Consider the following 27,240-nt stretch of genomic DNA (forward strand, 5'->3'; position numbering starts at 1 on the left):
GTTGGTGTGATATATAACAGCAAAAGTCATTACAAAAGCCAGATGATGCAAAGCATTTATTTAGTCATTTATATAATACAGATTCCAAGCTAGGCTGTAATTAGAATATGAAGTTATGCTGATATTATATAATCCGTTTATAAATTATTAATTTGTATACTTTGTATGTTCCATAAAATGAATTATGAAACTTGTAAATGAACTATTTAGGTATGTTTCTGACACACACACACACACACAATTTTTGAAGAAATGAATTTAAATCTGATTTATTATGTTCTGGTTTAAAGGAAAATTTTTGAGTATTATTTACTTGATGCATGAAATATATAGTGAAGGTGAACCGTTTAGAAGATTGTGCCAACCAAGAGTTATCCACTATTCCCCTGCAGAGACACAAAACAAAAAGACTTTTAAGAATTTGAATCATGTTTGAATTGTGTTCCAGAACTATTGTTTATGTATTTGTCTGTGCATTTGTACTTACTGCATCGCTTTCTATAATCCCAGCAGCAGTTTCTGCTACAGAGATGATTGCAGTTGCAGCGGTTTCGGATGTCAAATCTCTCACCACATCTCCCTTGACAAGAGTTTGAGACTTACACCAAAAAGACATTTAAACAAACATTATGCTGGGAAGTGGTGTTAAAGTGGTCATGACATGAGAAATCATTGTACCATTAAAACATCCTGCTTTCATAGCTTAAAACGTATTCTTCATTATAAACAAAACATTTCATCAAGCTCCAAAAATGTCTTGTTTAGATATTGCAGGATCTGTGATGTAACAAGGGTATTTGCATATGACATCAATAAATAGTTATACATCATCTCAACATAGGCCCCACCCACTGGCATTCACTCGCTTAATGGCAGACACATACACTGGAAGAGAGCGTCACATCAAATGCAAATACAGTAGAACCCATTATAATTACCAACACTGTCTATACTGGATACAGTATAAATATGTGTCTTTCTGACATACTCCATGCTCTGTCGACAACAGGACAAATGGAAGAGAGAAAGAACGTCCAGTGTAAACAGCTTGTTTGCATCTCTGTACAGACTTTAGAAGGATCCCAGCGTTAGAACCAACTGGATGGTTTATTTTAATACTGTTCCGGATCGTGTCAGAGGATTATATGTTTATTTGGAGAATTTTGTTTAGTAAATGAGGCACAGTGTACTGGAGAGTTTGCAAATAAACTTTTGTTTAAAAGATACAGCAGCCAGCTGTATTGGATCTGACAGAAGCTGCATCACAAATCAAAAGTAAATTATTTCATAATGCTTTGTCTGGAAATTACGGTTTTATATGGGTAATGTTTTAAAAACACTTACTCACGTGCAATAGCGAGTGGGCGTTGACTGTTCCTTATGCAATGATGATGTTAAACAGTCATAACAGTGGCTGTTTACTGACAAGCCTTAAGGGGCCACACCTTAAAAACTAATCATTTCAGACAGAGAATGAAGGTTGGTAAACAACTTTCAAAAACTTTTTTAATATTATAAACGAACCTAAATGAACATATTAAAATAGAAAAAAATCCATGTCATGACCTCTTTAAAAGTGTAGTCCACCCAAAAATGAAAATTCATGAAAATCATTTACTCACATTTATCTTCATAAAAGAAGATATTTTGAAGAATGTTGGTAACCAAACAATTTTAAGTTGTCACTGACGTCCATTGTATCAGGAAAAAAAATACAGCGGAAGTCACTGTGAACTGGAACTGGTTGGTTACTAATGTTCTTCAAAATATCCTCTCTTTCAGAATAAATAAATGCATTCAGGTTTGGAGTGACATGAAGGTTAGTAAATGCTGACAGAATTTTCATTTGTGGGTGGACTAACCCTTATATAGGTGTGTAGAGTGTGTGTGAGAAAGTTACACTGATTGGGTGGTCGGGTAGTAGTGGTTGTTTAGGTTGAAGTAGTTGGTGATGTAGTTGAAGTAGTAGAAGCAGTTGAGGTAGTAGATGCAGGCAAGGTCATAGAAACTGGTTGGCATGTGCTTGTAGGGTTGAAGATGACGAATCCTGGGAGATTCTGGACAATAACAGTGGTGATCCAACTCTGATACTGTGAAACTCGCGTGTAAACACCAGGTGCGTTGGGATCGGCACAGCCATAACCCCAGCTGGTGATGCCAGACTGAACCCACACTAAACATTGCTTGCTGACCATCGGACCTCCAGAGTCACCCTAGGAAGACAGAGAGCTTTTGTTTATGGGACAAACTTCTCATCCAACATGGCCTGAAAGTAAAAGAGGAATCATATGCATATATAAAAATAAAGCACAGATAGACATGTACCTCCCTCCAATAAACCAGCACAGATCATGTTGTTAGTAACAGATCCAGAACCCAGCAGAGTATCACACTGAGTATTACCCACCACTGGAACCATAGTCTCCTGCAGAGTCCCAGGAGCAGCTAGGTTCACTGAACATACACAAACATATGTAATTAATTATTAATTAGTGGTGTTAGAAGTAGATGCATATGTGAATTGACGAGTTTGTATGTGTTTGTACCTCCAGACTGAACATCTCCCCAGCCTGTGATCCAGCTGCTAGTGCCAGAAGGGAAGCTACTGTTCAGGGCTGCCAGACACACGGGTCTAATATAGTCATTAAAGTAAATGCAGAGGATAGACGCAGCAGAGCGATGTCATTGTCATGTGTGTTGCTGTGTAGGAGGGGTGAACAGTAATTTTGATGACATTTCATTGGCATTGACTCCTTGTTGTGTCCTCCTTCCCAAGTACACACGGAGGCTGGATGCACGGACACTGAATACAATCAGAGAATACAGTGAGAAAAGAAAATATATTCTACAAATCAAAACAAGTGCATGTGTGTTTAGGTGAATCTTACCCAGGTAAACAGTGAGCTGCCGTCAGCACCCATTCCCTGTTGATGAGGGAGCCTCCGCAAAAATGACCTCCATAGTATAGAGCTGTGCAGACTGACCTGCCACGGCCATGACCCATTAGGGGCATCCACGCCACCCACAATACGGGTGTTTAGAGGGGCTTGTCCACAAACTATGAGAGTAAAATAGAGATTGTTCACATGTATATGTCTGTGATTAATATTATCTGAAGAATGGATGAGCTCTTACCATTCAACTGAGAAAGTGAACCTGCGGTGGAAGAGACAGTAGTACACATTAATGAGAAATTATTTTATGGACATCCAGCTGCATGTGAGATACTCCAACTAAATAATTTTTTCCCACAAGAAACCGGACTATGGCAGAAATGTTTAGTGCTGATACATTTTCTACCTTAAAGGTGCTCTAAGTGATGTCACGCGCCAAAACATTTTTTGTCACATACAGCAAACATCTCCTCACTATCCGCTAGCTGCCTGTCCCCTGAACACACTGTAAAAAAACGCGGTCTCTGTAGTCGCCACAAGCTCCGGAAACGGCAATAAAAACAAACTGGTCCAGCCTGGACCACAAAACATAATAAACATGCTCCAGCCAATAACCGACAAGAATGATTTTAAATGTGCGTTCATGACTGTTTCAGGAAGCACGGAGGGGAGGAGGAGGAGGAGGAGGGAGGGTCTAGCTAGCCTCTGTTTTGTTTGACAACATTTCAAATGTCAACAGGAAGTTACTCCACCCAGGATCACTTAGAGCACCTTTAAAAATCAAGTGTAAGTGTTACCTTGAACAGATAAGAGCAGGGCCAAACTGATACACATTAACCTCCACATCTTCACAAACTGTCTCTTCTCTTGAAGAATGGATGGAGATAGTGGATTTGGTTCTTTTTGCCCCTCACAAACCTTTTTTTTATACCCATTTTTTCAGTATCTGTTTGTCACTTGTTTAATCACTCTAATGTCACACTAATCCATTTTTATTATTATTTTCTGCTCCCCGCCCTGTTTTCACAATGCAGACCTGTTAAACATGTACTGAACTAAACACTAAACATTTTAAATTCACTAAACATCTTAAATGGTAAATACATTTTATTTAAGAGATTAAGAGTTTTGTTAATCTCTGTCTTATTGGGCAGGGTGTCCATGTTATATAATCATTTATTGCCATTTGATCCAACTGAGAATAATTAGTCATCCTAATATATTTAGACAATTATAATAATGTTAAAGAATATATCAATATATAAAGCTAAATTATAATATATAATATTAAAAGGCCTCTGAAATGATCAGGCTTTAATTTTAAGCTTTCGTTTAGTGATGAGGGATTTTTTTGCTACACAAAGAGCAGGAGAAATACCAAGCGAGTGTCTCAGAGCCAGCAAAAGCTATGAAAAGAGTGACTGTTTATCTCACAGAGTAAGATGCAGCCTGCAGAAATGACATGCGTGGTTGTTGTTCTCACTGGAACTACCTACTGTAGCCAAAGCACAATAAAGTCAGTTAGCCATTTCCAGAGCCCATATTCACAAAATATAGATTCTGAGAATCAATACTCTGGTCTCATGACACCAAATCAATCATTTTGGATCTAACAGCATCCAAAACGTTATGGTGTTGCTAGAGGAGGAGTACAGTGAGAAGTGCCTGGTTCCCACAGTAAAATTCAGTGGAAGTAAAGCTCTTATATAGGAATGTATGAGTGCTGAAGGTGTGAAGGAGTTGTGCTTTATCAATGCTATCATGAGTTCACACACACAAACTTGAAACAAAAGATGTTACCCTTTCCTCATTCCCTGCATTGTTGGGCATTTTTTCAACATGACGATGAGGATATGCATTCTCCCAAGGTGACAAACCTTCTGGACATGTATTTCACCAAGTCTTAACACTCTTGAGCGCCTGTGGGGGATTCTGTAGAGACGAGTTGAGCAACACTCCCCATTAATGATCAGGGCATTTAAGGAGCTCATCATCCAGGAGTTAAACAGGACAGATGTGACAATTTGTCATGAACTTGTACACTCCGTGCCAAGAAGGATCAGAGCAGTATATTCAAAATTATGGAGGGCATACTAGAGTACTAGAATATTATACATTTGTTGAATTAAATAGGGTGTACTCATTTCTGCAATCCTTAATTTACTTATTTTATGGCTATAATTGACATATATTTCTCAGTTTTTATTATGTATATGTTTAATATATTTTAGTTTTGCCATATTTCCACAAATTGTATTAGTGATCATAAAGAAAAAATCTTTTGTATTTGTTCAGAGGGGGTGTACTCATTTATGATATGCACTGTATATCCAGACAATTATAATAATGTTAAAGAATATATCAATATATAAAGCTATATATATATTTTTCCAATATATATTAGTAAGTCCTTAGCAACACATATTACTTACAAAAATATATTTTTTATATATTTACGGTAAGAAATTTACAAAATATCTTGGAACATGATCTTTACTTAATATCCTAATGATTTTTGGCATAAAAGAAAAATTGATAATTTTGACCCATATATGATTGTTGGCTATTGCTACAAATATACCCGTGCGACTTATGAGTTTTTTTGGTCCAGGGTCACATTTAATGAAATTCATATGTTGTCATGGTGTTGGTCATCTTGTTTTTCTTGCTTCCTTTCTGAGATTATCACCCAAAAAAAATTTTGTCATTGATCATTGATTTTAAAAAATTAAATCATTATGAATATTGTTCACGTTATTTATGGGTTTCTGTATGAAGATGAAACTTTCTAAAATGGATTGCTTGAATTGCTAAAGCGCTAGTTGCAGTACTCAATGAGTCACCTGCCCTCTGATACACTTTTACAATGACTTTGTAAAATTTACAACCGCCACATGCTGTTATTTATAGGTCATAATTCGTATCTTAGACTCTAACAAATACTGTAATTTTTGTACTTGCGTGTTTCACCAACACCTTTCTTTTGTAAACTGAGCTTAGCTTAATTGCTGTGTGATGATAGATGTCTTATCTAAAAAATCAACTCACATTCTCTCCCATGTTCCTCTGTAATTTATTATCTGAAAATGAATCAAAATGCTTATGTAAATGTATATTTTGGATCATTTTATTATGCAAGCATTACATAAAATCAAGAGAAACTAAATATTTGATCACTTACTCTAACATTTAAAAACCATGCATGTGAATTTCTATGTAGTTTCTATTACTTTTGTAGATCTGAGGACTATCGTGATGAATCTTTAAATAAAAATCATATTATTGTGTCTTTTTTCCATGCAGTGAATGGTGAAATATACAGAATGGTTACTGAGATTAACTGTTGAAATTCAAACCGGTTTGGGGAAAAAATTAGGATGGGCAATTTTTTGGGTGAACTATCCCTGTAAGATTTAACATGAACACCCTAGACAGAGATGAGCAAAACTCTTAATCTCTGAAAACAAAACTTGCATTTAATATATATTTGTATAGCGAATTTAGTTCTAGAAAACGTTTAACAGGTCTTCATTGTGAAAACAGGGCAAGGAGCAAATAATAATAATAGTAATGGATTAGTGTGACATAAGCGTGATTAGAAGAGTGACGAGCAGAGACTGAAGAAGTGGATATAAAAAGGATTTGTGAGAGGCAAAGAGAACCAAATCCACCATCTCTATCCATTCTGCAAGAGAAGAGACGGTTTGTGAAGATGTGGAGGTTAACGTGTGTCATTTTGGTCCTCCTCATATCTGTTCAAGGTAAGGACTTCTTCATCAGCACTAAACATTTCTGAATGGTCCTCTTTCTTGTGAGGTAATTTCATTCAATTAATTTAGTTGGAGGATGTTACATGCAGCTAAAATAACAATTTTTTTCTCTCTATCTCTATTATGACTCTATTCCTTCCATTACAGGTTCACTTTCTCAACTGAATGGTAAGAGCTTGTCTCATTGTTCATATGTTATATATAGACACAGTCAAATAGCACAGAAATGTGCATGTGAATAATGAATCTCTCTCACTTTCTCTCTCAAAGTTTGTGGACAAGCCCCTTTAAACAACCGTATTGTGGGTGGTGTGGATGCCTTTGAGGGGTCATGGCCGTGGCAGGTCAGTCTGCACAGCTCTACCTATGGTGGTCATTTTTGTGGAGGCTCCCTCATCAACAGTGAATGGGTGCTGACGGCAGCTCACTGTTTACCTGGGTAAGATTCACCTAAACACACAACTATTCATCCAAACAGGCTCTGAGTGATCGTTTTTACACTATTGATTCATTATTTTCAGTGTCAGTGCATCCAGCCTGCTTGTGTTCTTGGGAAAGAGAACACAGCAGGGAGTCAATACCTATGAAATCAGTAGAAAGGTCGCCACGATCATCGTTCACCCCTCCTACGACAGTCAAACTAGTGACAATGACATTGCTCTGCTGCGCCTGTCCTCCGCAGTTACCTTTAATGACTATATTAGACCCGTGTGTCTGGCAGCCCAGAAAAGTGTCTTCCCTTCTGGCACCAGCAGCTGGATCACAGGCTGGGGAGATATTCAGTCTGGAGGTACAAACGCATACAAACTCATTCATTCACACATACATCTACCCATAACAACATTAACAGATGATTGTGTGTTACCTGTTCAGTGAGCCTACCTGCTCCTGGGACTCTGCAGGAGACTATGGTTCCAGTGGTGGGTAATACTCAGTGTGATACTCTGCTGGGTTCTGGATCTGTTACCAACAACATGATCTGTGCTGGTTTATTGGAGGGAGGCAAAGACACCTGCCAGGTACATGTGCATATGCATATGATTCCTCTTTTACTTTCAGGCCATGTTGGATGAGAAGTTTGTCCCATAAACAAAAGCTCTCTGTCTTCCTAGGGTGACTCTGGAGGTCCGATGGTCAGCAAGCAATGTTTAGTGTGGGTTCAGTCTGGCATCACCAGCTGGGGTTATGGCTGTGCCGATCCCAACGCACCTGGTGTTTACACGCGAGTTTCACAGTATCAGAGTTGGATCACCACTGTTATTGTCCAGAATCTCCCAGGATTCGTCGTCTTCAACCCTACAAGCATATGCCAACCTGTTTCTACGACCTTGCCTGCTCCTACTACATCTCCTGTTCCTACTACATCACCTACTTCTACTACATCACCTGCTCCTACTACATCACCTACTTCTACTACATCACCTGCTCCTACTACATCACCTACTTCTACTACATCACCTGCTCCTACTACATCACCTGCTCCTACTACATCACCTACTTCTACTACATCACCTGCTCCTACTACATCACCTACTTCTACTACATCTCCTGTCCCTACTACATCACCTACTTCTACTACATCTCCTGTCCCTACTACATCACCTGCTCCTACTACATCACCTACTTCTACTACATCTCCTGTCCCTACTACATCACCTACTTCTACTACATCTCCTGTCCCTACTACATCACCTGCTCCTACTACATCACCTACTTCTACTACATCTCCTGCCCCTACTACATCACCTGCTCCTACTACATCACCTACTTCTACTACTTCAACTGTTTCTACTACTTCACCTACTCCAGCTACCTCACAATCTTCTACTACTTCAGCAACAACAACTACTACCCTAAGACCTCCACCCAATCAGAGTAACTCTCTTACACACATTCTACACCCCGTATAAATTTATTCCTCTTTAACATCACTCACTTCTAATGCTTGTTGAAATGTCGTTTTTGTGTAGCCTCAATTTCTTGTCGAAAGAGGTGTGGTGAGAGATTCGACATCCGTAACCGCTGCAACTGCAACTATGGCTGCCGCATAAACTGCTGTAGGGATTATAAAAAGCGATGCTGTAAGTCCATTTACACAAACAAATACACATGCAGCTGTTTATGGTGTTTATAGTTCTGAAATAAAACTGAAATCACTGAACCAGTAAGTAACTCCAGCAATATCACACAATCTGTATGTTTTTGTGTTTCTGCAGAGGATCACAGGGGATAATTCTTGGTTGGAACAAGCTTCTACGTGGCACAACTTCTCTCTCTCTCTCTCTCTCTCTCTCTCTCTCTCTCTCTCTCTCTCTATATATATATATATATATATATATATATATGTTTTCAGTTTCTTCATACATTATAAGGTGTCCAAGTACAGCTTATAGAATAAATATATAAATATTTCTTTAAATCAGAACAAAATGGCTCAGATTTAAATTATTTTCTCTATTCAGACTAAAGATTTATTTTAAATAAAATGTCAAAAAAATAAATTTATAATTTTTGTACCATACAAAGCATACAAAATAATATGATATATTTGTATTATAATTATAATATCAGCATTCGGTGATTATATAATTTGAGTCTGTAATCTGAAATGTATAAATGACCAAATAAATACTTTGCATCACATGGCTTGTAAAGTTTTTTGCTGTAATAAATTTCACCAACAGGGGACGTTGTTTTACAACTGAAAAGTATCACTGGGACAGTCACATAGAAAATAGCAAAGTGTACTAACTCATCAGTTATTGATAACTTTTGGTCAATGGAGGCTGTTTAGATGTTGAGGGACTGCTTTGATGAATCTAATCTGCTATGATGTTCAAACACTTAATGAGTATAGACGTCATCTTACATTAACTTTTGTAAAACTTTGTTTCTAACAAAACAGATTGTCTTAAATTACTGTAGATGTTATTTTTCAAAGTCTGAAAAATTCAGCAAAACCTATAATGAACAGCAATGCAATTGCTAAATACACCCAAAGGTCATTGTGAACTTATGGAACATAGGAACACATGTGAAACACATTCATTTTTTTTTTTTTTTTAGACCTCTCTATTTATCTTAAAATAGATGTAAATATACATCTGTGCTTATTTATTCCATCCTTTGTCAAGTCAAGTTACCTTTATTTATATAGCACTTTTTACAATGAAGATTGTTTCAAAGCAGTGATAACAGTAAAATAATGAAATAAAGTTTGTTTTGGCTGTACAGCAGCTCTAGAAGAAAATAGTGTCATTGTCCAGCTTAAAGGGATAGTTCATACAAAATGAAAAATAATTTACTCACCCTCAAGTTGTTCCAAACCTGTATGAATTTCTTTGTTCTGCTGAACACAATGGAAGATAATTGTAAGAATGTTTATAACCAGGCAGATCTTGCTCCCCATTGACTGCATAGTATTTTTTTTTTTCCTACAATGGTCGTCAATGGGGGGCGAGATCTCCTTTGGTCAACAAATCTAGTTGACAATCTCTGCTAGTGTAGATGCCATTTGTGCTACATTATTTTAAATTAATTGTACAGTCTGGACTCATTCTAAAAAAAAAAAAATCCCATTTTACTAGATCTGTAAGGATATGTAAGTACAAACTATGTAGAGATTTTACACTCAACATCTTATAAAAATGTTCAAAATTAATGCAATAATGATGTTCATAACATTTTGCTGATGATGTTTTGTTGTAGTAAAAATGTCATCAAACATGAGTAAAAGCTTACTCACTCAATAACAAAACCTGTGGCTATCCATTAATAAATACTGCCCTTGTATAAAATTATAAGGAACAAGGATATAATAAATCACCACTAAAATTCATGCACAAAACATCTCACCAACAATAAACCCACAGGCTTGACACAAAGGATTATTGTCACCAGGATTTTTCCACTATACAATAGCTACAATTCAATGAAGTTTAGAAAAAAGGCGAGTTACTGACTTAATTCAGGATGAGGTCATGTTCTATAAGGAAGTAGCAACCAATTTTTTTTTTTTCCAGAAAAATGACGCTGTCAGTCCTACATTCGTTAGAGGAGATTGTCTCACTACCAGGATTTGTATAGTTACTCAACATAAGTTGATACGTTACATAATCCAATCTAACATAAAACCTTAAAGTGCTATTTTTCCACCCTGTGTTTTTTGTGAAGCAAAACAATAGGTGTGTGTGTGTGTGTGTGTGTGTGTGTGTGTGTGTGTGTGTGTGTGTGTGTGTGTGTGTGTGTGTGTGTGTGTGTGTGTGTGTGTGTGTGTGTGTGTGTGTGTGTGTGTGTGTGTGTGTTACCTTACGCAGGTACATTAGTTTAAGACTGGATTTAGGTTTTTAAAAATGTACTGCAAGGGAATACTAATGTTTTTATGTGAGTTTATTATGTAATATATTTCTCATAATGTAAAAATTGTTATTACTAAAGTTTCCTGCCTAAAGAAAGTTCAGTGTCTAACATCAGATAGTGACATTTTCATGGTACAATTAACTCTTTTATCACAAAAGATCAAGATTTTTCATGAAGTCACCCCTAACAGGGTGACATCAATCTTGTGATTTCAATCTTGACCCCAACTCAACATATTATGCCAAAGCACATACACATAAACATTACTCAACAAATCTCTAACACTTGGCTATATTTAGTTCGTATGTGATTACATTGTGTGATGTTACATATGCACAGTCTTAATATATTTGCACTGTCTTATTAGCTTTATCTCTACATCCTTGTACAGCCTATTCTCTTGCTGTTCCTGCTATACTTCTTTCAGCAGCTTTTTCCACACGATGACTTGCAAATTTTGAAATTCCTTTGAAATTTCCCCATCATTATCACTGCTTTTAACTTGCGTCATCTCAAACGTACCACATCGACATGCGTTTGTACAGTACAAGTTAAGAAGAAAAATGTTTCTCAACTGCATTTCAGGTCTTTGTGTAGTTGTCAGCATCTATTAATATTTTGGAGTCACGCTATACTAAAAGACAAACATGGCTTACGTACATAACAAAATTTCTGATTTATTTGTGTAAAGACCTGAAAATAACTAAATGAACAGAATTATAATTACCAATATTTTGTAGGCATTGTTGCTAATACCGTTCTGTTCTTTATATATGGACAAGCCCTACTGTAGTTACTAAATAAGTAGTCATTTTGCAGACGCTTTTATTCAAAGCAAATATAGATAAACCTGGAGGAAGCTGAGCTTACGAGAATTGCTCAAGGCCATGAAGAGTGATTGTCATTCCTGTAGTCTTCTGATTACCAGCTCTGAGCTTTAGCCATTGTCACATCTGCCCTATATTTTGTAAATTAATTTTGATGTCTGTATAACTTGTAAAAACAAAACTTGCTTGGGTAATGGGTGAAAATGTTTGCTATGATGTTAGAATAAGTTTTTGAGATATGTAAAGTTTTGATGGTTTCAACACATTTTAAAGTGAGATGAACTGGTTTGTTGAACTGCATTCTGGGGGAAAAACATTTTAAAATTACAGGTTTAAATGAATACTGTATTACTGGTACTTCAGCATACTATTGTTTCTTTGTGGTTCAAAGACACGATGCTCAATTTTTTTTTTTTTTTTTTTTTTTTTAAATACATAATGCAGTTCACACAATGACTTGAATACATTTCTTATATGATTTAATTTAACTTTTATATTTTCTAGTGGGGCATGAAGTTAAAAATGCCAGTGTAATTCTACTGTCTTGATATCATAACCAGGAAAAAAAAGACTTATTGAAAAAAAAGAAATTCTGGAAACAAAAGAGATTTTGATGTGTATGTGCTTTAGCATAATATGTTGAGTTGGGGTCAAGATTGAAATTGTATATTTCTGGAGCTGGTTTAGTTCACTGTTAGGGTGACATCATGAGAAATCTTGATCTAATATTATTTCTTACAAAATTGTTTTAACAAAATGGCTTCACTGCTTATTAATATTTGAAGAACTTTAGTTTTACAGCTTAACTTTCATATTTGTCTGACTTCAAAATCATACTTTTGAAATTAAATAACTTAATAATTAACAACATTTTTATTTGAATCTTATTTCTTATAAAATGTATAAAGTTTTATATACATAACAGTGAACTAAACCAGTTTCAGGAATATACAATCCTCAAATAAATTTTCGATCTTGACCAAACACCAAACACTGATCAGACTGTGCTTATGGAACATCACACAATATAATCACTTACAAGCTAAATATAGCCAAGTTCAGAATTTTACATACATTATATATCAAAATATTTTACCAACTAACCCTTGTACGGTCTTCGGGGTCTTTTTGACCCACAAATGATGTTTGCTCAAATTAAAAAAAAAATTATCTTTGTCCAAATGGCATGAGACTTTGTACGGTGGTTAACACATTTAAGATCTACAAATAAATGGGCAACAAAATGTAATTTTGTAACAATATAATATATTTTTTAAAAACAAATCTAATTTTACTCTGTTTATTAATGTTTTTTCTCTACATTTGTGCAGTTTTTGGAGGATTCATGATATCTTTTAAATTTATATAAATAAATTAAAAAATATTTTTTGAAATAGGTTTTTAATGCATGAACAGCTTTTAATGTAAAATTCACTTTATAAAAGGCCCAGATTTCTAACTTTCATTCATGTGGATAACATGGATAATTTGACATGGTTTAGTGTAAGATTTTTGCCCATCTTTTGAAAAATGTAGTTTTAAAAGTAAAAAAACTATCACTTTTACCAGTAGATGGCTGCAGAGCTCCACTATTTGCTATGTGCTATTTGAATGACTGAAAGATGTCTTTTCATGTCTTCAGTTTTTTTCAGTTGGATTCATATCTAAATGTTATGAAATCACAATTATAACAATAAAATTACTTTGTCAAAGTCAAATTCAGCCATGAAAGTTAGATTCTGGTAGCCTGACTTCGTCATACTCATATTCTAGGCAGAATGTGAGTCTGATACTGCTCCATTGCGCTTGAATTATGGGGCGTGTCTTAACCGAACCAGCAAAAAAAAAAAAAAACTCTGCACTCAATTGAATAGACCTACAACCAATCAGAGCAACGCAGTAAGTGACGTATGTTGAACTTGTACTTAAACTTTTGCAGAATCCCGTTGGAAGGACGGCAAACACATCTTTCCCATCGACAAATGCCTGGATTGCGGTTCTTTGTTCGTCTTTTAAAATTATTGCGCTGTCGATTTCTTTCGGAATCTAAACATCTTACTTCTCCAGCTGCAGTCATCATTGGTGAAAACCAATTCAACCCAAGCGCTCTTTGATGACGTGGGTGGTTACGTAACCGCAGATAGCCTGTCCATCATCGATTAAAGCCCGCCCTGGCAATTTGATTGGTTCGGCCTTCTGGGAGCCGAGCATAATTACTCCACAATGGATCGAGTCCAGACCGAACTTCCCGTCCAAAAAATGTTGTGGGCGGGGTTCGGGCTGGCACCCAGGCTAAGATTCCGGGCTTTTTATAAAGTGAATTTTACATAAAAATCTGCTTTTGCATAAAAACCTATTTAAAATAATATTTTTAAATTTATTTATATAAATTTAAAAGATATCACAAATCCTCCAAAAACTACACAAATGTTGAGTAAAAACATTAATATACAGAATAAAATTACATTGGTTTTTAAAATATATATTATATTGTTACAAAATTGCATTTTGTTGCCGGGGTCTCCAGAGACCCCGAAGACCAACAGTGTAGTCCCTTAAATGAAGACCGCACACGGGCTAAAGACATACAGCACTTTTAGAGTTTCATCCCTCTGCCTAATGTGAGCATAAGTATTGGGATGGTTTAACTCAAAGTAAATGTAAGCAAATATTTAATTGTAAAGCAAGCAATCACCGGAGCGAGTCTGTCACCCGTAGATGCACCAGACTCTTGGTTTCACACTCTGAAATGCTTTTCCAGGCCTTTCATGCAGCCATTTTTACTGGTTGCTTGTTTTTGGGGAGTTTCTGCCTTTAGTCTCCTCTTCAGCTGGTGAAATGCTTGTTCAATGGGATTTAAATCTGGAAATTGACTTGGAATGTCCAGTTTGGAATGTCCTGAAAAAGATAGATACCACTGGCAGATTCAGCAACCGACAGCGGCCAGGTCAGCTGAGAAAATCAACAGCAGTTGATGATAGACAACTGACAAGGGCTATGAAAAAACTCTAAAATAACTGTCAGTTAAATCACCAGCAACCTCCAGAAAGCTGGGGTGATGGTCTCACTGTTCACAGGAAACTTCACCGACAGAATTACAGAGGCTACACAGTAAGATCAAACATCTGATCAGTGCCAAAAATAGCAAAGCTAATCTGAATTTACAAAAACTCACAGAGATGAGCCAGAAGAGTTTTATGGACAGATGAGACAAAGATGAACCTTTATCAAAGTGGGAAAGCAAAAGTGTGGAGAAAAGAAGAAACTGCAAATGATACAACTTAATCTGGAAAGCATGGTGGAGGTGTTATGTTATGTTATGGGCATGTATGTCTGCCTCTAGAACAGGCTCACTCAACTTTATTGATGACTTTTTCAATGATAGGAGCAGAAGAATGAATTCAGAAGTGTACAAAAAATTATTGCCTACAGATACCAGACTCACTCAGAAGTGCTACATATGGTAACAGGACAATAAACCAAAACACTAGTACTACAAACTTAATCAAGGAGATTATCATGGTAAAGAAATTTTGGGTCTTAGATTGGCCAAATCTACAGATTCAAATCCTATTGAACAAGCTGAAGAGGAGACTAAAGGCAGAAACTCCTCAAAACAAGCAACTGTTGAAAATGGCTGTATTAAAAAAGCATTTCAAAGTTTAAAACCAAGAGTCTGGTGTGTCTACGGGTCACGGATTTAAAATTAAATATTAGCTTACATTTGGTTTAAGTTAAACTGTCTTAATACTTACTCTCACATTAGGCAGAGGGATGAAACTCTAAAAATGCTGTAGCTACTTCTTAGTTAGTAAAACATTTTGTATTGAAACAGTCAATAATAAAATGTGACATTCTGTGCCTCATTTTAATCTTTTAATCATATTTATAGAGGTCTTGACACCACGGCTAACTAACATTAAGCAATTTTGTCTTTACTTTCTAAATACGTATTTAAATTTTTAAAAAATGAAAAAGAAAAAAAAACATTTTGGCAAAATCTATTATTAGATATACATATTCAATATGAATACAAAACAAAGAAACACACCTACCTCCCCCCAAAACAGACGACAATTCATCAAGCTTAAAATCCTATTTTGTCATCCTTGTGCCCTTGAAAAAAGTACTTCAGTAAAGGTTAAACTGATTCATAAATCAAAAAGTAAGTCCATGTTTGACGTATAGTGTTCTACAGCCTTTTGATCTCTGATTAATGAGCAAATTTAAAGACAATTCGAGGTTATGCTGATAGAAGGCTTATTCTAAGGCCAACTTTCAGGATTCTGTATTCTTTATTTTGCCGGATCTTGAGATCTATGATGTTGTGATGTCACAATTATGTTAGAGGTGAGAGAAGTGAAGCGGAACCTGAGAGCCAGACTGATCGCGTCTGCACCACCACTAGACAATCACAAAAACATCAGAGAGATCCTAGACACTGTAAAGCCTAAATATAAATACAATACAATTCTTACACAAATATTCTTAAGCGCATGTGTCTCTAAGCTAAAAGAAACATTTCAAGTTTTACAGCTCAAGTTTCATCTTTGACTGACTTCAAAATCATAGTTTTGAAATTAAATAACTCATTTTAATTTGAATCTTATATATTGTTTAAATGAAATATGCGGTATATTCTATAGAAACCAACTGTTGTTTGACATTTCATTTCCTGTGTTTTCAGGTGAAACTGTTAAAAAATGTAAAATGTAAAAACAACACAACAACAAAGAAAAAACTATTTTTACACAATGACTCACCTTTCCTCTGTATGTCTTTTATGATGAGTAATCCTGGCTGCCATCTGACAATAAGTTGTCCTACATAATCATTCTCAGTACAGCCCATTGTCTGTGTTTTGTGAAAATAAAGGGTATTATTATCACTGTCTTGGCTTTATGTTTTTTCTTTATTCATGTGTTACCAGAAATTAAGCGAGCAGGAAAGAAATAAAGACAGACTAAAAAAAAAAAAAAAAAATTTGCTTAACATGCAAAAAACCTGGAAATGTGAAAACGTTTGGCATTTTTTAATTTATTTTTCTTCTGAAATGTACTTTTTCAGTTTTCAGTTTGAAATTCTTTGGGAAAAAAATTCCAAATTATGTCAAATGAGAAGAAAACTTTCAATTTCCTATACTACAAAAAATGCCTGTGACTGTGAGATGTTTGCCTTTATTATGTCTGCACAAATATACCTTAACAATGTATATAGGGGCCTATAACAACAAGTGCAAATTGTGATAAATGTTCTCAGTGAAGCTGTTGGTTATGTACTTGTCATGCTAAAAAGAATGTTTAGAATGAAAGAGCATGACAAAAAAATGGAGGAGGAGCATTAGAACAAAAGGTGAGGCAGAGGTGGGCAGGTGAGTGACAAGAAGAGCAATTTGTAAAGCACAACTGTATAAAAGGGTTTGTAAGAGTCACTTTGTACCAAATTACCACCGGCATCCATTCTGCTAACAAACAAGAGGGACTGTGTGAAGATGTGGGGATCAACTTGTATTACTTTGACCATGCTATTGTGTGTCAAAGGTAAGGTTTCATGATTTATCCATTACAGTGATAATTGTTAACAAAGGAATGATACAAGATAAAAAAGTGACAGATAAAAAGTGAATATATTTTTGATTTCTTTGTGGCACAGCACATAAGAGCTGTCTAAAGGCTATGAAAATAATGAAGCTTGCAGTTCAGTAAGTGAATCATTGATTCATATGGCTGATTCATTTGACCGGTATCTCATGGACTTTATTAAAAGAGTCGACTCATAAGAACCCTTTGTTCATCAATTGGACTTGACAGAAACACTACAGCACGCTTGTGATGCATCATGTCAGAAATGTGTCAGAGAAATATAAATTATGCACTCCAACAAACTTCTTTTTGTTCATATTTCCGATTTATGACATGAACGCACCACCATTCTCACACTTTGTGTGGTGCAGATTAAAAACCGCTGCTAAAAGGACAAACTGAAAAAAAAATAAAAAAGCACAGTGTACATCCAGGTTCACAGTGACTAATCTTACATAAGATAAGCAAAGTTTGGGATTTCTGAACTGCAGTGATCATGTGAGATAATCCATTTAAATTCTCTTTCTGGTCCACATTCTGTTAATAATCCAAGAACAGAATGTGGCCTATTAATAAATGTTTTACTTTGTAAGCCACACCCACTGTGGAATGGGATGTGAAATGTACATCAAAGTGATATGGCAAAAGTCACTTGTTGAATGGTTGGAGGAAGTAAGGCTGCTAATTGTTCAAAATTAAACCGGTTTGCCCAGAGATGTTTTCCGCATGCAGTGGTGTAATGTAACGAAGTAATAATACTTCGTTACAGTACTTAAGTATTTTTTGGGAGAATCTGTACTTTACTTGAGTTTTTATATTTCTGTCAACTTTTACTTTTACTCCACTACATTTCCTAAATAAATTATATACTTTTAGTCCGATACATTTTCCCAAAGCATTTTCGTTACTTACTACAAAATAAAGTCGGAAGATCACAGACTGCAAGCAAGCATGCGCAAACAAGTGCTCGCACAACCGCGGTTGATTTAATTTTCCGGGTTGCGTCCATTGCTGGAGAGGCTGAGAAGAGTGCGCTGTCATTATGAGACATTACGAGAGCGGCCTCTAGAGGCGAAATAAAAACTATCACTGATGCCTCGTATGGTTTCTTTTGACAACCTGCGCGCTGCACAGAGCGGGTCACTTCAAAACGATTTAAAACGGACAACAAAACGGTATGTTATAGAATGTACACTACAGTACATGTTTTCATATCACTATAAAGTAATTAGTTTGTTGACTAGATGCTGCATTAGTGGAGAACAGTATGTTTGTCGTCGAGGCTGACATTAGTAGTAACCTCAAGAATGTGACAAAAAAAAAAGAATGTGACAAAAAGAATGTGACAAAAGAATGTGACAAAAAAACAACAAAAAAAAAACACCAACTGTTTAATGTCAAGATTGTTACCATTCATTTGCATTAGTTTATAACTATTTGTTCGCTGTTATGCATTCATTATCCGGCGAAGTTGCATATTTAAACTGTATTCTCATACAGCGACAGAAGCTTAACAAATCAGAAATGTAGCCTATTCAATTTCAGTTTTTATCGGCACTGTAACACATATTTTGATTAGATAATCATCAATTTTTCTAAAATAGAGCCAAATAATGTGTGAAAGTACACATATAATAGACCCATGCTATGCCTTTGTGTGTAAAGATGCTAATTTTTAAGCATGACTGTTTGGATTTATATGAAATAGTAACATTTTACAATAAGAGTACATTTTTAACATTAAATAAGGTTAATAAAAGTATTGTTCATTTTTAATTTCATCATTTACATTTTAACATTTTAAAGTTGTCTCTTGCATTAGTTATAATGCACTATAAATTAACATGAACAAATCATCAATGTATAATTAATATATTCGTATTTTTTATGTATAAAAATTACAATAAACCTTTAGCCAATTTAAAGAAAAAAAATGTAAGAGAGTTAAAACTGAACACAATCTTGCTGCTCAAACTGTGTATAGAACAATTTTTAATATTTTTGAGCTCCTTTTGTATTTTACACACTTGTACTTTTACTTTCAATACTTAAGTACATTTAATATAAAAAAAAAAATACGTTTCATACTTAAGTACAAAAAATATCACATACTTTAAAACTTTTACTCAAGTAACATTCTAAACAGCAACTTTAACTTCTACCAAAGTCATTTTCTGGTAAGATATCTATACTTTTACTCAAGTATGGTTTTCGAGTTCTTTATACACCACTGCTGCTAATTGTTCAAAATTAAACCGGTTTGCCCAGAGATGTTTTCCGCATGTTTAGTCACACAAGTTAAATCTCTGAAATTTCTTTTTTTCTGCCCTTGCAGGTTCACTTTCTCAGCTGAATGGTAAGAGCTTTTAAATAAGTTAAATAGTAAGTTAAATAGTTTATGCAGAAAAGCTTATGTATACAATCATTCTCCCTCTCTCATAGTGTGCGGACAAGCCCCTCTAAACACCCGTATTGTGGGTGGTGTGAACGCGCCCGATGGGTCATGGCCGTGGCAGGTCAGTCTGCACAGCTCTACCTATGGAGGTCATTTTTGCGGAGGCTCCCTCATCAACAGGGAATGGGTGCTGACGGCAGCTCACTGTTTACCTGGGTAAGATTCACCTAAACACACATACTTTGTTTTAACTGGTTAAATGAACTCTGTATGTTGTTTTGTTCTTTTCTCGCTTTCACGTTCTCTGACTGTATTCAGTGTCAGCACATCCAGTCTGCGTGTGTACTTGGGAAGGAGGACACAGCAGGGAAGCAATGCCAATGAAGTCATGAGAACTGTGAGAACGAAAATCGTTCACCCCTCCTACAACAGCAACACACATGACAATGACATCGCTCTGCTGCGTCTATCCTCTGCAGTCACCTTCAATAACTACATTAGACCCGTGTGTCTGGCAGCCCAGAACAGCGTCTTCAGTGCTGGCACCAGCAGCTGGATCACAGGCTGGGGAGATGTTCAGGCTGGAGGTACAAACGCATACAAACTCATCAATATGCATCTACTTCTAACACCACTAATTAATAATTAATTACATGTGTTTGTGTATGTTCAGTGAACCTACCTGCTCCTGGGACCCTGCAGGAGACTATGGTTCCAGTGGTGGGTAATACTCAGTGTGATACTCTGCTGGGTTCTGGATCTGTTACCAACAACATGATCTGTGCTGGTTTAACACAGGGAGGCAAAGACACCTGCCAGGTACAACAACTAACCAGATTATTACTACACATCTTAGTGTGCACAGCTACTGTATAGCATAAAATGCACTTTAAGATCTACTATATATTTTTGGAATTCACATTACCCATTTAGTGTAAATGCTTGATGTTGAATAGCTCCAGTAGTGTAAATATACATGAAACATCAGGTTGGAGTACGGACTGAAATGTTCCTGCACGTAACTGTCTCATCTAGATAAAAAGGCCCCCAAATTTAAAAAAAACTTTTTTTGTCCCTCTCTGTAGGGTGACTCTGGTGGTCCAATGGTGAGTCAGCAGTGTACATTGTGGGTTCAGGCTGGGATCACCAGCTGGGGGTATGGCTGTGCCGATCCCAACTCTCCTGGGGTATACACCCGTGTGTCTCGATATCAGACATGGATCACGAGCAACATCGGACAGAACCTGCCGGGATTTGTCACCTTCAACCCCCCAAACTCCTGCTCCTCTGCCAGCCTAAGTAAAACTCTCTCTCAGATACCTACAGACATATACCCTGCATATATGTCATATTTGTTTGATTAACGCTTCTTTATATGCACAGCCTCAACCTCCTGTAGAGGGAGATGCAATGAGAAGTTCAACATTAAAAATCGCTGCAACTGCAATACTAACTGCATGACAAAATGCTGCATTGATTACAAAACCCGTTGTGCCAGTAAGTCCAAACGCATTCATTTCCATAATACAAAAAGACACACAAACATAATTCACTTTTTAAAAAAGGTTGTTGCAATAGAAACAAAATATCAAACCTTGTGGCATCTGCAAACAAATGATGCTAGTTACTTTCCCAGCTTACTTAAAATAAATTAAATTAAATAAATATAAAACCTAACAAAATTTATTTTTGTAAAATGTTTCTTTATTTAAAATAAATGTATATATTAGGGCTGTCAAACGATTAATCGTGATTAATCGCATACAAAATAAAAGTTTGAGTTTGCCTAATGTATGTGGGTGTACTGTGTGTAATTATTATGTATATATAAATACAAACACATTCATGTATATATTTGAGAAATATTTACAAGTATATGTATTTATTTATATTTTTATATAATTTATATTATGTATAAATAAAAATATTTTGTACATAAATAACATATTTGTCTTAAATATATTCATTAATTTGTGTGTATTTATATATACATAATAATTACACACAGTATGCCCACATATATTATGCAAACTCAAACTTTTATTTTGTAGACAATTAATCGCGATTAATCGTTTGACAGCCCTAGTATATATATATCCTGTTGATTAAAATTAATCAACTCTGCTCAGAGAACATATGGTCCCTCTCTACACAGAGTTAGTTCTCTTCAGTGATTCTGCTTGTTAACAGCAGGTGTTCATCACTAATGCTCTATCACTTAACAAAACTTAATTAATCACTTAATTATCTCATTAACTCTGCTTCAGTGTTACTAGAGAGGGACCATATGTAATCTGAGCAGAGTTGATTTAACTCTCAACCATCTCAAACCAGCGGCCATTCTTCAAAACATACCTAACCAGCATATACTGTTTTTTTTTTTTCAACAGAGTAATGCAGATATACAGATCCAAGTATGTTTTATTACTATACATCCACTGCACACTATAACATACATTAAACATTCACTTTGCATGTCCTAAATGTAAACACCAAAAGTAACTCTCTCTTGCTCCATCTCACTTTTGTTTTTGTGTCTCCTTAGTGTGAAGTATGTCTTAACTCCATGGATTATTCAGGCTTATGAGCACCTCACTTGCACACAAGTCAGGTGATAAAAGATCTTTCTCTGCCTGTTCTGCCTGGAGATTTTACTTCATTGCTGCTTTTGGAAACGTTGCACAGTCAGGATGCAATCAGTCTGTCAAAGATCTGCTGCACTGACTTCACTCAGGGGTATAAATGTATATGGTTTATATTCTACAACAGCACTTACCTCACACCATTAGTAGCTTTTCCTCTGTCTCTCTTGTTTTTCTTTCTTTCTAATTCTAGCCTGTAACCAGCAAGATTAATTATAGGCACTTCTTCATTTAGCATATGCACATTTCTTATATAAAAATGTGTAATAACAATGACTTGAAATTTAAAATGGATGTCTTTTTAATCACTACATTTCTGCTGTTAAATAAGTGGGCATTTCTTTGTGTTTAAATTCATATTTATGTTGAATATGTAGTTTATTAAGCAATGTAAGTATAATGATATATCAGGGGTTTCATCAAAATCATTAAATATTTCAAAACACTGTATCCAATGCCTTTTGCAGTAATAAATCTCTCCAACAGGGAGCAATGTGGAGCACAGAATGAATCCCATCTGCTTACAAAGCACAAACCACACACTTTGGTGACACTAATACTTTAGTATTATGCAGCAGTACTTTTGACTATGAGCATAAAGTCTGAATCATCAACTTAGACAGGAAGGGTTCTTGATTCAATTTAAAAGAACCTTTATGCCAGAAAGGTTCTATGTAATGACGAATGTCTTCAGTGACACAGTACTTTCATGTTTAATGTTCATTTTAAATTTTCTACTGATAATGTATGTTTAAAAGCTGTTTGATGAATTAAATGAATTAAAACAAAATAAATTAATTAAAACTAAATCCATAAAATGGGACATGGGACCCTAAGAAGTTTGAAGCACCAACCCTTTAATGTTCTATAACTTTTCTTCTAAGAGTGTAGTACATCCAAATAGTGGTGTTGCAGTCTCCATGAATGACGTTCATAAAAAAATAGCTTAAAATATTGCAGATTTAAATCTCTGTCCAACATGCACTAAATATAGTAGTTGGTCCTTGTAAAACATCACTTTGTTTCCCTGTGAATTTCTAAAACTGGCAATGTCAGTCTTTTCAAACATAAAAAATATCCCATTTTTTAGCTGTTGTTGTTGCACAACTGCTTCTGGCACAACTCAAAAAACATCACTCACAAATGTGTCCATGTCATGCCAGAATTACCGTAATTACAAGCTGGAACAATTTCTAGCTGTACAATATCCTTGATCCTTGATTTCTTGACTTGGTTGTGTCCCAAATTACACTATACATTTTGCACAACATTGTATTCTCCTGTCCAAGTTTATCTTTTCATCCAGCATCAGTGTCTGAGCTCTTCTTCTTCTGCTATAACTAAAGATGTGACCAGTGTCCAACATTTTTTGTTAAATAAGTTATTTAAAGTGCACTTTTTCTTGTTGGAATTTTAGTGTGAATGCTCTAATAACAATATTTATACAACAAAATGTGCATAGAATTGTGCTCAAGTATGCAAACTTGACTACACTTTTTAATTACATTTTTTTTTACTACAATGGGAATCACTGACTTTGCAAAGTATTTTTACATGCAAAGTAATCAAGATTAGATACACCACCATTCTTAAAGGTGCCCTAGAACCAGTTTTTACAAGATGTAATATAAGTCTAAGGTGTCCCCTGAATGTGTCTGTGAAGTTTCAGCTCAAAATACCCCATAGATTTTTTTAATTCATTTTATTAACTGCCTATTTTGGGGCATCATTAAATATGCGCCGATTCAGGCTGCGGCACCTTTAAACAGTCGGTGTTATGTTGAGATTCACCTGTTTTTCAGAGGTCTTTTAAACAAATGAGATTTACATAAGGAGGAGGAAGCAATGGAGTTTGAAACTCAATGTATGTCTTTTCCATGTACTGAACACTTGTTATTCAACTATGCTGAGGTAAATTCAATTTTTGATTCTAGGGCACCTTTAAATATGTGCACATGCCGGCTGTGAGGTCAGGAATCAGAGGTCAAATATCAGCGGATGAAACTACTGTGTAAATACCTATAATCATGTCTGTCTGTTTTGTCCGAGTGGAAAGATGGATGAAGATAGTGTAGTTTTAAACTACTAGATTAAATGAATTTCTATAACTTAAATCATTACAGTTTAAAATAGCATATTATTTCTAGTAACTTATTCAGATTGAGTTCTGCTTAATATAATTTGTTTTTGAGTTCACATAACAAATATTTTTATAAGGTCCACCCACTGGTCCAAGGACAGTAGCCAATGGCACGGTAGAAGGGTTCCTGCAGGTCACTGTCTTTCTTTATGCATTGCAACACAATTAAATACATTTCTTTATATGTATTACCTCTGTATTTTCATCTGACTCCAATTATGAAAAAATATTTGATTATTTATAAATTTGAATAAGTGTTTAATCATTCTATTTAACCCTTAGTTTGAATTATACCCGTTCATTCGGATTCCTATAACCTTTTGAGTCTCGCACCAATCAGGAATACGATCTCTTAATCACAAACTTGTCAGTCTTGGTCATTAGACAGAGGCAATTGACGTAATTAGATGCTGCACCATGCTTGCTTATTTCTAAAAGTATGCTATTCAGTACCCATAGATCTGTACACACTTAATTAAAGTAAGACTATATCTATCCACAGGTCATGAGCAATATGATAGAAGCAAGCTGATAAATTAACTTCCTCTAATGGTACAATCATGTCGTGGTTTCCCACATACACTTAGTATATTATTACAATAATCAGAGGTTGAGGCTCACCCTATTCAGATTGATCTAACAACACCTTTTTTGTTGTTGTTCTGTTCAGCCTCTACAGTCTAAGCACATGACTAATGCCAATGTGTTAGTCGGAGCTCTAAAATTTCAGTCGACATGCCCCGAAGCTACACAAACAAAAAAAAAGTTTTAGTCCGTTACTAACCTGAGTAGATTTGTGGTGTTATGGACTTAACGCAGTCTAATAGAGTTAATCATTTCAGAGTCAATCAGAATAAATTCAAACATAACAATTTATTGACCAGGCAATAGAACAATAATTCAAATCCAATTCAAAGAATAAAACATATATCCATCATATACAGCAATTCAGAAATTAAAGAAGCATTTACCTGGCAATGAAAAAGACTAGACAAAGCAATCATGTGGGAGATCTTCCTTGAACTCTTTGCCATCTTTCCTTAAATACCCAGATAATTCAATGGGCTTACCAAATGGTGATGTCTGCAATTATAATTAGGTTTTGGGCAATCAATAAATGGGCAATCAGAATTTGTGATTGAATGGGTTATTGATACCTGTAGAAGAGGGCACTTATTTACAGGAGGTAGTTTGCATGAAGGACCTGGGGGAGGGCACACCTTAAGTGGCACACAATATATCTTGTTCTAGAACTTCTTGGAAGTTTGTACTATGTCTGGGAGAATGAGACCATTTTACCAGGCACACTGAGACATTTCAAATGATACCAAACATATATATTCACTTGTTGTACACACTTAACATTGTATAGATTTAGAGTGAGTTTTAGGTGAGGGAGAAAGGATGGGGAACAGAGTGTGAGGGGAGGGTGTGACGGTGAGGTGTGAACTGCTCGGCATTGTGCATCTCGGATGGTGCTGTTACTTATGCAGGAGGGTGTTCAAGAGAGTATTCAAATGTTATGTTATCAGGAAAGTCCTTTGTTCTCCTTGGGGAAAGTTGTCCCTCAGTCCAGATGGTCCAACTCCAGCCTTACATTTTTTTAAAGGTGCCCTCGAATGAAAAATTTAATTTAACTTGGCATAGTTAAATAACAAGAGTTCAGTACATGGAAATGACATACAGTGAGTCTCAAACTCCATTGTTTCTTCCTTATATAAATCTCATTTGTTTAAAAGACCTCCGAAGAACAGGCAAATCTCAACATAACACCGAGTATTACGTATCAGTCGGGGTGTACGCCCCCAGTATTTGCATATGCCAGCCCATGTTCCTAACATTATGAAAGGCATTACACAAGGGCAGCCAGTATTAACGTCTGGAGCAGCACAGCCGAATCATCAGACTAGGTAAGCAAGCAAGGACAATAGCGAAAAATGGCATATGGAGCATAATAACTGTCATGATCCATGATATTATGATATTTTTAGTGACATTTGTAAACTGTCTTTCTAAATGTTTCATTAGCATGTTGCTAATGTACTGTTAAATGTGGTTAAAGTTACTATCATTTCTTACTGTATTCACAGAGACAAGAGCCGTCGCTATTTTCATTTTTAAACACTTGCAGTCTGTATAATTCATAAACACAACTTCATTCATTATAAATCTCTCCAACAGTGTAGCATTAGCCTTTAGCCACGGAACACAGCCTCAAATTCATTCAGAATCAAATGTAAACAATATAACAGTTTACAATACTCACATAAGCCGACGCATGCATGCTGTATGCATGACGAACACTTTGTAAAGATCCATTTGAGGGTTATTTTAGCTGTGTAAACTTTGTTTATGCACTGTTAAAGGCAAGCGCGAGCTCAGTGGGCGGGGAGTCAGCATTTAAAGGGGCCGCACAGCATAAATCGGCTCATATTTAATGATGCCCCAAAATAGGCAGTTAAAAAAATTAATTGAAAAAAATCTATGGGGTTTTTTGAGCTGAAACTTCACAGACACATTCAGGGGACACCTTAGACTTATATTACATCTTGTAAAAAAAATGGCACCTTTAAGTTGAATTAACTTTTTTAAAATTTTAAGTAAAATGAACTTAGGTTTTACAATGTGTCT

At 35.6% G+C, this 27,240-nt stretch overlaps 2 protein-coding genes and 1 pseudogene across 2 annotated transcripts; 2 read left to right on the forward strand and 1 right to left on the reverse strand.

Moving 5' to 3' along the window:
• Positions 1-378: 378 nt before the first annotated feature.
• LOC137010548 (tryptase-like) lies at positions 379-3,740 on the reverse strand (annotated as a pseudogene).
• Positions 3,741-6,606: 2,866 nt separating this feature from the next.
• Positions 6,607-9,131, forward strand: LOC137010549 (tryptase-like). The gene is made up of 9 exons (XM_067372618.1): positions 6,607-6,655; positions 6,812-6,832; positions 6,935-7,103; positions 7,186-7,454; positions 7,538-7,683; positions 7,777-8,117; positions 8,505-8,539; positions 8,635-8,745; positions 9,127-9,131. Exons 1-9 carry the CDS (start codon positions 6,607-6,609, stop codon positions 9,129-9,131), a joined length of 1,146 nt encoding a protein of 381 aa, XP_067228719.1.
• An 8,146-nt stretch (positions 9,132-17,277) lies between these two features.
• Positions 17,278-23,027, forward strand: LOC137010647 (chymotrypsin-like protease CTRL-1). Its single transcript, XM_067372811.1, has 9 exons — positions 17,278-17,390; positions 19,768-19,788; positions 19,875-20,043; positions 20,146-20,414; positions 20,501-20,646; positions 20,913-21,126; positions 21,211-21,324; positions 22,218-22,241; positions 22,373-23,027. The coding sequence occupies exons 1-8, from the start codon at positions 17,342-17,344 to the stop codon at positions 22,220-22,222; spliced, it is 987 nt and encodes a 328-aa protein (XP_067228912.1). The 5' UTR covers positions 17,278-17,341; the 3' UTR covers positions 22,223-22,241; positions 22,373-23,027.
• Positions 23,028-27,240: the final 4,213 nt, after the last annotated feature.

The sequence above is a fragment of the Chanodichthys erythropterus genome, chromosome 21, assembly GCF_024489055.1.
Source record: "Chanodichthys erythropterus isolate Z2021 chromosome 21, ASM2448905v1, whole genome shotgun sequence".
Classification (NCBI taxonomy): domain Eukaryota; kingdom Metazoa; phylum Chordata; class Actinopteri; order Cypriniformes; family Xenocyprididae; genus Chanodichthys; species Chanodichthys erythropterus.

What these genes read in the sequence shown, in the direction of transcription:
- LOC137010549 (XM_067372618.1), top strand. Translation starts at nt 6,607, where the DNA reads ATGTGGAGGTTAACGTGTGTCATTTTGGTCCTCCTCATATCTGTTCAA. An exon ending in GAGGCAAAGACACCTGCCAG is followed by an intron (nt 7,684 to 7,776) that starts GTACATGTGCAT and finishes CTGTCTTCCTAG; the next exon opens with GGTGACTCTGGAGGTCCGAT. An exon ending in AAGACCTCCACCCAATCAGA is followed by an intron (nt 8,540 to 8,634) that starts GTAACTCTCTTA and finishes GTTTTTGTGTAG; the next exon opens with CCTCAATTTCTTGTCGAAAG.
- LOC137010647 (XM_067372811.1), top strand. Translation starts at nt 17,342, where the DNA reads ATGTGGGGATCAACTTGTATTACTTTGACCATGCTATTGTGTGTCAAA. An exon ending in TTCACTTTCTCAGCTGAATG is followed by an intron (nt 19,789 to 19,874) that starts GTAAGAGCTTTT and finishes CCTCTCTCATAG; the next exon opens with TGTGCGGACAAGCCCCTCTA. An exon ending in CTGCTCCTCTGCCAGCCTAA is followed by an intron (nt 21,127 to 21,210) that starts GTAAAACTCTCT and finishes TTATATGCACAG; the next exon opens with CCTCAACCTCCTGTAGAGGG.